This window comes from Passer montanus, unplaced genomic scaffold (assembly GCF_014805655.1).
Source record: "Passer montanus isolate IOZ18808 unplaced genomic scaffold, ASM1480565v1 scaffold52, whole genome shotgun sequence".
Lineage (NCBI taxonomy): Eukaryota > Metazoa > Chordata > Aves > Passeriformes > Passeridae > Passer > Passer montanus.
In genome coordinates, this window is record NW_024370152.1 from 4,560,815 (window position 1) to 4,575,264 (window position 14,450).

At 34.9% G+C, this 14,450-nt stretch overlaps 1 protein-coding gene across 8 annotated transcripts in view; it reads left to right on the top strand.

Moving 5' to 3' along the window:
• The window catches only part of AUH (AU RNA binding methylglutaconyl-CoA hydratase), a 169,908-nt gene that overhangs the window by 41,839 nt on the left and 113,619 nt on the right, over positions 1-14,450 (top strand). For all 8 annotated transcript variants that reach the window (XR_005629264.1, XR_005629265.1, XR_005629266.1 and 5 more), the window contains exon 4: positions 71-157. Coding sequence is in view for 2 of the 8 variants with exons in the window: in XM_039724052.1 (XP_039579986.1) it covers positions 71-157 (87 nt within the window). In the remaining 6 variants the exon portion in view is untranslated. The remainder of the gene's footprint in view (positions 1-70; positions 158-14,450) is intronic.

Sequence of the window (14,450 nt, forward strand, 5' to 3'; positions counted from 1 at the left end):
TTTACTTTTTACAATGTATCTACAATACTTTTTACAGTTTGCTAACATATGTATGAAATGTCACTTACAGGTGCTGACCTTAAGGAAAGGGCAAAAATGCACTCAAGTGAAGTTAGTTCTTTTGTCTCCAGAGCAAGAGCAACTATTAATGAATTGGGTAAGTAACCTCTCCTTTGAAAAATGTTGTTGTAACTTTAGCCTGAGAATGGTAGATCAGAGGAATGACATAAACATGCACAGTTAATTCTTGACAGGTAGTAGAGTATCCCTGACTGTGTAGTATTGCATCACAGATCTTGAATTGGAAAGAACCCATAAGGATTATGAAGTATATTGATACATATGAATCATGGTACATTTATTCCTTTAAAATGTTCCAAGTTGAGTTTCTTTTTTTAAAAGAAAGCTAGAGAAGGTAAATCTCAACTGAAATAGACGTGATTTGTCCTGCTGTTTTCATAAAGGATGGATTGTTCAATGACATCAATGTGCTTTAGAATTCAGGTTTTACAATTGCATTCTTGTGGTTTCTATAATTAGTACAGTCTAATATGTTTTAGAAGCATGCTAAACATCAGCTGCTAATATAAATTTAGCTACTAAGGTCTTTTAAAATTTTGTGTAATATGTTTTGGTAGTAAAAACAAAGAAGTAGTAAAACCTGTTAATACTTTTGGATTTTAATCAACTTGTACCAGTTCTTAGGGATAGTAATTTCTCTGCAGGTTTTTGTTTAGGAGTTCACCAACAAGTAATTATATTTCTACATCTCTGCTGATCAATTTAAATATAATTACTTTTCAACAGGTTATTGCCAATAAGATCTGTTGAAAAGAGAAGTGTAGTGTTCCATGTTTTAAGGAATTATTTTTCTACATTTAGCTTCTGAAATGTTTTTCAATGCATTTCTTTAAGAACGCTGTGTAACATTTTCATTTGGCAGAATGTTATGAATGGATAACACAGGTTTTTTTAGGTAAATGACAACCTGCTTAAGAATGAAACTTTGATTAGGTAATTCATGCAGATACTTATGTCCTGAAATGACTGTCATGTCTTTGAAGTGAAGTAGACACTCAGGGCTGTTTAAATAAGCGAAATCTGTAAAATACCTAGACAACGTGAATAGATCATTAATTTCCTGCAGCTGATACTATATGTCATGCTATACTTGCCCTTTGATTGGAATGCCAAGCAAGTGGCAACAAGTTGTTCCAATAATTTTCTTCATAAGAATTTTGGGTAGCTTTCTTATCATTAAGTAATAATTTTTCAGCCTTCCTTGGCTTGAAGTTACTGGAAATACTTTAAGCTACTATTTGTGTTCAAATATGAGCAACTGGTTTCAAGATTTTCTTATTATTAGTAAATAGTTTTTTTTAAATGAATTATTTTGAAATTTTTAAGTGAGAATATTTCTAAAGTCTGAAGAAATATTTGGACTTGGCATTCTTCACTGAATGACTGGAAAATGTTCAGTTATTTGATGCTTTGTTTTGCCTCAGGGTTGAAAAACCCTGAGAAAAATGTTTGATTTTTTTTTTCATCTTTATTAAAGTTGCTGTGAGAGTATTTAACTACTGAATATATAAGCAAATTTTCACTGTTATGTTAAAGGCTTGCAGTGAATTACTTACCTCAGTCAGTTTCACTAGACCATTCTCAGAGTCCCATCCAGCCTGGCATTGAATGCTTTCAGGGATTGGGTCATCCAGTAGCTTACCACTCTCACAGTGAAGAATTGCTTCCTAAAACCTACTCTCTTCCAGTCTGAATCCATTCATCTTGTCCTGTTGCTACAAACTCCTGTAAAAAGTCCCTCTCCTTCTTTCTTCTAGAAAGAAGGTACTGGAAGGCTGCATTTGTGTCACTCCAAAGTCTTCTCTTTTCCAGGCTGAACGATCCAAATTTTCTCAGCCTTCATAGGAGATGTGCTCCATCTGATTAACTTGGTGTCCCTCCTCTGGGCTCGCTCCAGAGTGCACTTGCACCAGCCAGTCAATGTCCATCCTGTGATGAGGACCCCAGAGCTGAACGCATTACCCCAGATGGGCTCTCATTATGCCATTCTCTACATCAGGAAATGGTAGACAGTATCAGAAAAATATATACTGGAGGTTAGATTGGTTGGGTGCACATGATGTCCCATTGTGTCGTGCCCTGATGAATAGAAGTGAATATTAATTTTACAGCAAGTCATTACATAATATACAGACATTGTATTTGTGTTTGGTCACTGCAATTAATCTGTAAATTGAAAATAATAATGGTATTTTTCTTGCCCAGCAACAGCTAAGATGCTGTGAGATAGTTAAAGAGGGGAAACAGTTTTCAAATTAATATTTACCTCTGCAGAATTTTTTGTAGCTAGGGAACAATATTTCCAATCTCCTATTTTGTTCTTTTTTGCTATCCGAGTTTAATACTATAATCTCATTTAAAATATATTCTACTTATTGCTTTTCAGAACTGGGTCATGTTTTGATAATTGCATTTGTATTCAGATGTGTGACCTAGTAAGGAGTTATATCTTTTTAGGTATATTTTCAGAAAGAAGACCATTAACTTACCTTTATAGACAAATTACTGTAAAGGTTAATTATGTCTTGAACGACTAGATAAACTTAACTTTTTAGAATTTACATCCTTTGGCTTTCTTTAGTTTCTGTTGATGTCATTACATTTAAAATTCTTACACTGGTTGTTCTGTAAAAAGCTATAGTATCATTTTGGTATACAGCTGCAGAAGGGAATTTTCTGGAAATTAAAAGCATACTGCACTTATTTATATGGGAATAATTTATAACTTCTTACTAAATTTGGGTGAAGAAGTAAGACTGCAGCAAATGTGATTTTGTTATTAAATAAATGCTTAAAAAATAGCTGAAAAAATTGAACAGAGCCCCATTAGTTGCGGCGCTTGGAACTTTAAGTTGGGGAGGGGGAAATGAAAACAGCCTCTGTTTTTAGCAGTGGTTGCTTTTGCTAAAATTATACCAGAATTGTGGAGTTGTTTGGGGGTTGGGTTTGTGTGTGTGGTCTGGGTTTTTTTTCTAGTTTTTTCTTTGTTATTGTTTCTTTTAATAATAAGAATTATAAGATTACTTGTCCATTACTATATTCTGCCTTGAAGCACTTTGTTACTGATGGAAGGCTGTCTTTACCCTAAAGAAACTGGGAGAGAAAAGCCTTAATAGATCTCTTGTAACTAAGCACGACAAGACAGGCCTGGCTAAATTAAGTCAAATGAGAATGATTTCCAGAAGCCTTGCTCTTGAGGCTTTGGGAAGGAAAAAACCCCATCATTATGGGTCAGATGTTCAATATGTATTTTATGGTGTGCCTCTTGTTAAATCCATGCTGTTCTTTATACTGACTGTGGGGTCAGAGCTGTGATAGTATGTATAGGTTATCTTTCAGAATTTCAGTTGCAAAACAGACTGAGGCTATGTATGGAGCTGAATGCAATAACCACACTCCTCAATAAAAACACCATATTTCATAAAATATAAAAACTGAAGATGTAGAAATAATTTTAATTCAACAAACACATGCAATTATTCAAATTGACATTTAGCTCCAAGCTCTATTAAGTGAGAAATGTCATTGACTAGCAAAACTTTTCCAAAGCATGTAGATGTAAGTTCCCAAATCCATAAACAGGGAATAAAAATTGGAAACTGACTTTCTTGGTTACTTCTAAAAATTAACATGTGGTCAGGCTTGTTTGGTGTTTTTTTCCACATTTGGAGACAAAACCCCTTACTCATGGCCTGATGGAACCTAGATCTGAAGTAACAATGACTTTTTAAATAAAATGCTAAGGTTGCTTGTTTTCTGTTAGTTTTGTTGTGTTATAACAAATTTTACAGGTCTTTGTTGAAAATATTTGATTCGTTTTTCTGCATAAGATGTGAAACAACTTTAATAAGTGGTGATATTTAGTAGCTGTTTATACATAGTTCTGTCAGATAAGGTTAGTTTTAACATACTCCACTTTGAATGAGATCATCTGGAATACAAGCACCTTGTGGTCGGTTGCTTGCATTTGTGTTTTTTATTGTATTCTTTTTATTTTATTGAGTGCAGATACAGTTGTATATTTATAGATTCTTTTTCCTTTTTCTAACATTTCTTCTGTCCTTCTGCCTTTCAGTCTTCACCAAACTTTTAATTTACTTAAAAGAACGCATTTTTTCATCCTTCAGACAAACATCCTCTTTTCAGAAAAGTTCCTAGTTTGACTATTGAAGATTGTGCATTTGTGCATTTTTTGATGTCATGTTATATGCTACAGTTTGGTTTTGGATGGAGGCTGTCAAAAATTTGTTTCAGAGGTCCCAAGAATTGTATCAAGATGACAAAATATTTCACTTGATTGCTGATCTGCTAACTGTTACCCCACCTTCCCATTGTGAAGGCTTAAAAATAATCAAGAATTATCATTGATGAGGTCCGCGCTGTGTCTTGTTTTACTGTTTGAATCTGTGAGGCTTCTGTAGATGTTTGGTTAGCATTTTAAATCCTGGTTTAGGAATGAGCACTCAAAATTTACCAAATTCATCAAATCCATCTGTGTTTGCTGGAAGTAGATCTGGCCATCAAAAATGTAGTATTCTACTTTGGAAATCCTGTGATAAGAACTATGGATTTCTCTCTTAGGGAAGGGAGATACAGACTATGAATTGTGTTCATAGGGAAGCTGAATGAAATTTCAGATAGCTATCAAATTTGAAAAAGGAAAAATTACAGCTAGCAGAGCCATGCTTAACAGCTGGCCTCAGGCATCATGCTCTTTCTGTGTTGCTGACACTGAAATATAGATTCTAGCACAGTATTTCTCTTGCTGGGCTATGATGTTGCTTGTTTGATTAAGTGTACAGCATAACTGATACAGTCCTTGAGTGCCAGCATTCTGAGTGTGTTGCTAGGCTCTTCATTGTTTTCCAATGGCAGATTTATTTCTTCTCTTGATATTGAATTAATTTAAGATAGCCTTTGAGTAAGTGTTATCTGATCCTGGTGCTGCTGTGCAGCTGTGACAAAAATCAACATAACCTCAGCAGTAGTTAAGTTTTTCTTTGGTAGTAATTCCTAATGTTGTTCTGGAGGACAAGAAAATATACTCTGGACATGGCTCTTTAAGTTTTCTTCCACAAAGGTAACTGTACCAAAAGTAGGGTGCTGCTCACTTAAATGGTATATTGAGATCAGCATAGCCAGTTTGCATTGTGTTAAAACAGACCTCCAGTATCACTTGCTGTCCAGGGCTTCCATTCCCTGTCCCAGGAGCCGCACTGTGCATGTTTGATGTGTTGGTAACACTATCCTTTCCTCACCCTGTTCAGGTTTGAAATGGTATGTTTCAATCATTGAATGAGAAAGAAAAGTTTGTTAGCTCTTTACTTTGCCTGTCTTGTTCTCTGGCTCTGTTCCTTGAACGAATTGATATTCAGAGGGTAGTAACTCCTGACATGATACTGAAAGCATAAAGTTGCTCTTCTATTGAAGAAATCCTGAGCTCACTTATTGGGCCAAGCATGAGATTTTGACTTCAGAATTGTCAAGTCTTGTAGTGAATACACCTTTTGCCTAGGTAGGCTCTGACTTGATGACATTACTAAGCTAGTTTGTGAAAAGAAAAAGAAAAGCTTACTGTGAAATATTAGGGAGTGTTTCGTGTTCTGTAAATTAATTGGCTTGAAACTATTACTTGCTAAATTATGCTAATTTAGAAATAAAATATTTAGCACTAGACTGGGGAAAGTATTCTGTCAAACAAGAATGGTAGTTATCTTCATACTGTAAATCAGACAAATAGACAATTAAAAGAATGAAAACCATATCTAATTTGATTCTCCTAACAACCAGAGATTATATTAGAGACTATAGTTGTTGTGTATATTATATAGACAATAGTTTGAGTTTTATTTTGTGTGCTCTTTAAGAAAGAAAAAAACACTTTTATAGAAGTAGAATGTAAAAATGTAACTGAATTAATTTAACATCTCTGTGTTTCATAAATCTACTGCTTCATTATATGCTGTGCGGTTTTTGTGCGAGTAAAAAGTTCTTAAATGTATTTAGTAAGAGTAAAAAAGTAAAAGAAATAATTTTAATTTTTCTTTTTTCCAAAGCTTTCACTCAGAAAGAGAATTCTGTTATCTAGGTTTTGCTTCATTATTGTCTTACTGAGGGCAGAATGAGACTACAAGATGAAACGTTAGTAAATACGAAGAAAGTGAAGAATCTGTTTCTCGGACTGAGAGATTATTGAAATATCCAAATTATTTTCTATAGTACAAAAAAATCATGGAAGCATTGGATACAGAAAACAGTAGCTGAAGGGTTTAATTAAACCCCCTCTTTCATTCCCATTAGTTTCCCAGTTTCTGTTTCTATTATCAAGAATGTAGAACACACTGTGTGTGTTCTAATAAAGTACCAAATAGAAAATTTTAAAATAAAGAACATAATATTCCTCTATTAAAGTTGAAACTTTTTTTTAAATTCAAAAAACCAGTGTTTCTATGTCATATATGAGAGTGAATGATTAATGGACGAAACTGGGAAATTAATAGGATTGAGTGAGGTCCTTTAGCCTCTGTCAAAATAAATGGAAGAAAAAGTTTATTGATATATTTTGCTTAATAATCAGCTGTAATGTGCAGTAACCATTTTCGTTAACAAGGAAAATTTCTTTACAAATACTAAAAAATATGGCGTTTTCTTGTGCGGCTCTTCTTTACTGTTATTGATTGTCTGCCTGGACTTTGAAGGTATTAAAGCAAAGACAGTAATGTTCAAGTCTATCAACAATTGTAGTTTATTAAGCTTCTTATCTAAAGCACAGGAATTAGAAGGTACCTAAAAGCCTTTCACGGTTATGACAAGCAAATGTATGGCACAGAATTCTGTATTCAGACTTTAAAGTGTGGTTGTTTTTGCAGATGAATATATTTTTGAAACATACAGTGATATAGAAATAAATTGAATAATCACTTTATCATTATTTTTGCAGTTATGAGAGGTAAAGCTTTGTAGCATTTGATTACTTGCCATGTGCAAGAATGGTTTGACCGATCTTCTTTACCCTGATAGTCTCTCTCAGCCACTTTCAACTGTTGCTGCATATGCTGGTTGGATTTCTTAGTGTTACAGAATGGATGAAAGTACTTGTTTTAAGTATTTTGTTTCTGTTAGCTTTTTTCCCCCTGTAGAAGACTCTTTTTTTGACAGTAGTGCTTGCAACTGAAAATGAAAGGAAACTCTTGTAGTCACTGACTCAATTACAGATTTTGCAAGGCAAGGTAACTGCCTGAAACAAAACTCATTGCAAAGGTTATATGCCATCACAATGTTGTTCTTCAGGAAAAAGTCTCCAAAAATGAAATCAAGATACTGTGCTATGTTGTAATATTTTTTTTCCTGATTTCCTGTGACATAAATTATTTAGTATTTTAAATGTAATTTTGTGATCATAATGTTCCTAGTATAAAGAATATTCCAGTTATCAGAACTGCGCATGGACCACCTCTAATTGCCAGCCAAGGGGCATAGCTTATGCCCTTTATGCCTCCCCTCCCCCTTTATTATTTTTAAGTTAAAAGATCTTAGTTTTTATAATCAAGAGCCACGTCACCAAGAGAAATCAAGAATCTCAGTATTGAAGAGGTGGAAGAGAAATTTATTTGAGTCACAAAATAAGAATATTTAGGTATAAACTTAATTATTTTAAAAACAAAGTAAAAATCCATTCCCAGTTATTCTGCAAGCTAGGATATAGTTTCGAATAATGATTCAAAATTACTGCTGATTCAAAATTCCTATTTATATCTGTGACCTTTTGAAAATTCTTTTATGACTTGTAACCAGACAACTTGGAGATTTTGGGTTCATAAAGAAACTGTAAAGTAACAGATCTCAAACCTTTCATGCTAGTGTGGGAATCAGCCCATAGACTTGCAGTATTATATGGGTTTAAGCTATTTTTAGTTTGAAATATATGCTAAAGATAAATAGCACGTAAATAAGTGCATTGCTTTGTAATAACAAGACTAATATTTGTAATTCTTTATTTGACATTCTCACTCTTAAGATATAAGTCCTTTTCCCCCCTTTCTTACTTTCCTAATGGGTGAACTTCAATCATGGAATCAGTCTACACGTATGTACTTAGTATTTTGGGAGCATGTGACCATTCTGTTTATTAATTTGAAGTCTCTGTTGTTACTACATTTAAATAAATGTACTAAGAAATGAGGAAGGAACTTTCTTATCTGTAGATTAAAATTTGTCCATAGAGAGGTTCTGGAACAGCTAAATGTGGAAGCTAAACTACTACTGGGCACACGAGGGACAAGAAAGTCATAAGGTGGAGTCAGAGGAGAGAAATGTTGCTTAACCAGTCTGCCAACCTATGATGAAATGAGAAGTTTGTTAGATGAGAAACATTGTTTCTTGTTGTTTGTTAGATTGAGAAACATGGATATTGTCTACCTTGACTTTAGTAAGGCTTTTGACAGTACCTCTTGTAAAATTTTTGTTGAGTAACTGTTGAGTATGGACTGGATGAAAAGGCAGTGAAATTGATTGAAAATTGGCTAAATGAATGGGTCCAGTCTGTGCATCTGCAGCATGAAGTCTGCTTGAAGGCCCCTAGCCAGTCTGTATCCCAGGGGCAGCGCTGGATTCAGTCCTGTTCGACATCTTTTATGGTCTGGATGATGGGATAGAATGTAGACTCAGCAAGTTTGCTGATGATGTAAAATCATAGGGATTCAGAGGGAGCTCAGCAAGCTGGAGAAACAGACTAATAGGAACCTCAATAATTTCTACAAAGGAAAATGCAAACAATCTCATGCACCAGATACATTCTGGGGGTAATGATAGGAAAAGCAGCAGCGCAAAAAAGCCTTGCAGGTCTGGGTGGAACACCAAGTTGAATGTGAGATAGCACTGTGCCCTTGTGTCAAGGAAGGATGGTGGTATCCTGGGCTAGTGTTAGCAAGAGTTGAGGGAGGTAATCCTTTCGCTGTCATCAGCACTGGTAAGGCCACTGCTGGAGTATTATGGCCAGTTCTACACTCCTAAGTGAAAGGTAGGGCTACTGAAAAGTGAAAGGCTCTGAAGGTGATGAATGCTCCAGAGCATCTCTTCAGTGAAAAAAGGTAGGACTAGAGAAGAGGTGGCTCACAAGGTGATCTCAGCAATATATGAGGGTGTTTGAAGATGGAGCTAGGCTATCTCTGGTGGTGTCTGTTGACACAACCAGAGGCAATGGGCACAAACTGGAACAGAAGAGATTCTCCCTGAGATCAGGATGTCCTTATTCACTGTGAAGGGACTGATCATTGATACTGGTTACCCAGGAGGTTCTGAAGTCTCCCTCTTTAGAGATCTTCCAAAATCACCTGGACATGAGCTTGAGCAACCTGTTCAACGTGATCCTGGTTGAGCAGACAGGCTGGACGAGGTGAGCTCCAGAAGTCTCTTTCAGCCTCAGCTGTTCTGTGATTTGAGGGTTTCCCATGTACTGCAGATATTTGCCACACTTTCGTATTTGCTGGAGTTAAATAACAAATTGGGGAACTGTTAATCTCTTTCTCAATTTATAGCATACTTTCCTCTAGTAATCCGTATAATACTGACAGTATGCAAGATACTTTTATACAATTCATCCTCCTGGCTTTATGATTTATGAAGTCCATTATTCAAAAGGAAAAATTACTTGCTGGAAATGCCCCCTGAAGTTGCTTGTTCTAGTAAGCTGTTCACTAATCAGCCTTATTTGTCAAATAATCAGAAATGCATGTGTGGAATAAATAGCTTGGACAATCTGTTTCTTTGTTCTGTGGCAATTCAGTTGTATTGTCATTTAAAATTGAATTTTGTACCTACTTCTGTCTTAGATGGATACTCACAGTTTTTGAGGCAAGTAGAGTATGCTCACTACTTTCAGTTTAGTTCTGGGTAACAAGAATTCTTCTGCTCATAATTAAAGACAAGTGAGAATTTTGAATCTGGTTCGGTAGGTACTAGAGGTAGTGACAACCTTCTGGTTTATATCTGAATAGCTGTTCTTTCTGAAGGTTGGTTGCCAGAGGCCACTGAATTAAGATTAGAAAGGAACAATAAGGACCCTTTTTGAACATTGTCCAGGTACAGGACAAAACAGGAATAGCAAGGGAAGTTAAGGTCTTTTGTTTCATTAATGTTTTGTATCAAATGCATAAAAAGGCAGGCTTTAAACTGGGGCTTCATTTGAATATTTGTAGATACCAAATTCTGACTATTATAATTAGTTGAATTGAAAATATTTGCCCTAATCTGTAAAAAGTACTTCAAAAATAGAAATTAATTATATCTAAGTTAACTAAGATATAAGAAGTTAATTATATCTCTATATCTCATTGTATCTAATTGTATCTAATTATATCTGTATTGAATTTTTGTATTGTTAGGGCTTGAGTGGACTTCAATGGGATTTTCTGATTCGTGGGAATCATGAAGTGGTACTGCAGTAACACTGCAGACCTTTTTCTTTTAGAGAAACAGAATTCTGTGTCTCATAGATTTTATTTCTTTAATGATGACTCCTACATCTGAGCTAAAGGAAGGGAGTACTGCAGGTATTCATCAGGTTGATTGCAACAGCTGCCAGGCTACAAATGGGTGATTCTCATATACTTCATTGGCACTTGAATAGTCTAAATCTCAAAATCTTGTTTCTAGCACAGGAGTGGGTTTTTTTTCTGTTTATATGAGTATGTGGTACAGTTGCTTACAGAAAATCTTACATGTATAAATTTGTTTAGCAAGCAAGGAAGATAGTCCTAGGAGGTTGGTCGTTTTAAATTTTATATATTCTGAATTTGCAATTATTTTTCCTGGATGTTAAATATTTTAAGGTAATCAGTTGGGAGAAGTTCATGCAGGCTGACCAGGAACACAGATTACAAAGTCTGGAATTCTGGATAACCATATTATTCTTCCTCTGCCTGTTTCAAGAAATCACAGTAAGGGATCAGCATTACTAATGGGTCTTTCTTTGAGTAATGGGACACCAGCTAAAGAAAGTGGTTTTTTTGCCTGTTATGTGAAATCTCCTGTGTGTAGTGTTTCATAAAAAGAAGGCTGCTTTCATATGTGAATTGTTGCCATTTTGGTTTTACTATATGTATTCATTCTTCATACTTCCTTCATCTTTTCTTACTTGGAAAGTAGGTTTTCCTTGTTGATCTGGCCATTTATTTTTTTGTCAGTAATGAGAAATTGAGGTTGTGTAGGAATAAAAAAAGGCTATGTGAGAGTTACTGAGAAAGTGTCACATGTAATCCTGTTTCCTCCCATCTATTATCTTACATATCTGTAATTTTATAAGAACTTCCTTAATAAATTAGTGAGAAGACTGAACAGTAATTTATGATTCAGGTCAGTGGAATCCAGGCATTTTCTGCTTTCTATTTGGGGAATGTCAGTATCTGCATTAGTATGAATCAGCTGTGTGGGTGTTATGGCACATATCTGAGAAACTATTTAGTGGTCAAATCCTCCAGACCAGGTGCCTGTATTCATATGCTGGCCTGTTGTTTGTCATAGCATGGTCTCTAAGCAGAAAGGAAATCCCTTGTTAGTCAGCAGCAGAAGACATCATGTGGAAAGTCATTTGAAGGTGAAATAACAATTACCTGCCTCAGAACAGCTGTGATTCTTTGAAATTACTTCCAACACATTATGTATGTTTTTATATGCTTAATTGCAAAGTGCTCCCCCTGTGGCATTCTGTACTCATGGCAAAACTGTGGGAGAATTTACTTACTCTATTCTACACCTTTCAGAAATGAAGAATCACAGGAAAGCAGGAGGTATCTCAAGATCTGAGAGGCTGCTGGTCCACCTAATCTAAAACTACATGTGACATGTATGTTTACCAGGGATGTATTTCTGAAGTTGAGCTGAAAGTTCATAGTTACTGTAGAAAAGAAAGCAGATTAATTTCTTTATATTGCTATATGTCATATTTTCTGTTTTGTTTGAGCTGTTTTTGGGTTGAGGTGTCTAATGTTACTAAGTATATTTTCTCTTATTGAAGTTTTTCAGTTTACCTGTTGGTCACTCTACATGTATCATGTCTTGAATGGCCACTAAGCATCCTGTTTTACCAGCTTTGTCAGCTTCTGTGCCAAGAGATTATTCTTTAAACAACTTAATACATGAAATATATTTTTTTTCCTTCTTCACAGTTGTCTTCTCTTCAGCTAGAAGTCTCTGCTCTTGTGATCTCAAATATAGGGATGTGTTTTTGTCTTATGTTTGGCTCTGTTGCTGACATAACATAAACTGAATTGGACCCTTCTATTTCTTTACTGTACTTAGAACCTTACTTTTCTGTATATAATATAATTAAGCATTGATGTTACATTAGGATGTGACTTGGCATTTGCTTGGAACATGTTTTGTGTGCAGAATAGAACTGTATTTACCGAATAAGAAGCATGTTTTACATTAGAATAGATATGTAAAGTAATCCTTTCTGAATATATTGTGTCAACTGCCTTATTATTTAGTAGTTCATAGTCCACACTTTTGATGTACTATAGTAACTCAGTGAAATTCTCTACCTAAAGTTTAGTGCTGCTCATTACTTAGTCTTCTTAACTACTACTACTACTACTAACAACTTTAATCCTTATATATACATGGTCTGCTCTTGTCTCTGTGTTGTACTCTCTCATTTAGTTTAGCTAATCTGTTTAGTTTATATATATCTTAAACTCCTTTTTATTCACTATGCAGCTCATGATTACACCTGTATCACATTTAGAATTTAGAACTAATGGGTAGTAGTACAACAATTGCCTGAAATTTATATCCTGTTATTTGAACTAACAAAAATGTGGAATGCTGAAGTATAAAACCACTAGGCCTCTTGGCAAACCTTTAAATATTTTTTTTATCACTCATAGCAAATGAGCCTTATCATGTAGAATCATTGTGGAGATTGACCTGTCTGTATGTGTAATTTATTGTTCCTAAAGTTTGAGTGCATACAACTCAATTAAGCCTACAGGGCATTATTTGTCAAACATCATTTCTGCTTTTGTTATGGGCTCAACAGTTTTGGCAGCAGATAAATGTGATCACGTGTTTCTTACGCTACAAAACACTAATACTCCAGGAAACTTTACCCTTGTTATAAAGTTCTAGTTGCCTGGAAACTCAGTTTGCAATCTCCAATAACTACTAACTTTTTTCTGTGCTAGTTTTTCTGATGCTTCACAAGAACATGCTAAAAGGATTAATATCTTAAATTTGTTTAATAGATACACACAAGTCTATTACTGGGAATTTGTCTTTTGCCTTTCATTCATTGTCAACTCTTATGTCAGGTGATCCTTTCAAATTAGTATCCTTGGGAAGTGATGATTCTAACATTGTCAAACTGCTTTTTATCCCCTTAAATTATGATTTTTTATTATTTCATGATAGGAGCTGGCTGTAATTCTTGAAACCAACCTGTTTTATAATACTCATTCTGTAACTTCCATTTCCATGTGTAATAGTCTACTTGAATTGCACCATAGCTAATTCCAGAAGTTGCTTATCTTAGGAAGGCCTTGGAGTACTGCAAAAGCCATGCAAACAGTGCTCAAGATAGTGTTTGCTGGTCTCTGATAAATGGAACATTCATACAGGCAGTAACTGCTGGAAACTGCAGTTAACAATGACCCTGCCTTCATGTTCAGGCAAACTATTTTTTATTTACCCAAGGCAAAGGCATATTTCTTTAAGAGAAAGGCTAGCTGTGTCAGCTAGCAAGATTGCAAGACTGTTTGGCAAATTGGTTGTGTTGACAGGGTTATAAGTTTCTGTCAGCAACCGTGCCCTGTTGGAAATGAGAGTTGCCTTTCCATATAACTAAGAAGAAGTAAATAGAGAAAGAACAGATTTTTCTACTATTCCTCTGTCTCCTATGCCTTCTGTAGCAGATGGCAGTTATAATGGATACCTTGAGCTCTTTTAAGCCACTGAAAGAGCTCTTGCACACAGTAATCAGTAGTACTGAAATTGATTCAGATAATCACTGTTAATCATGATCTAAACCAGTAACCCAGGAACTTTGTTTTAAAGCATCTGTTAGAATCTTGAAAAGCATTGCTAAGTTTTTGTTCTTTTTTTAAAGACAGTTGGATTTTCATTAGCTGGTAATCATAAAAGCAGGTCAATTTGCAGCTAAAATAACCCTTGTTTAATTATGTATTTTGTTTGTTAACCAATGAGAGACTACAGGCTTGTATAATAATTGTCATGCTGGTGTGTACCAATATTTAATTGATTCTTTTGTTGAATGAAGTCATCTGAAGTTTATTTGTCAGACAGGAAAAAGGTAAGCTAGGTAGCACAATTTCTAAATTTAGAACTAGCTAGTTCACTAGGAAAAGTTCTAA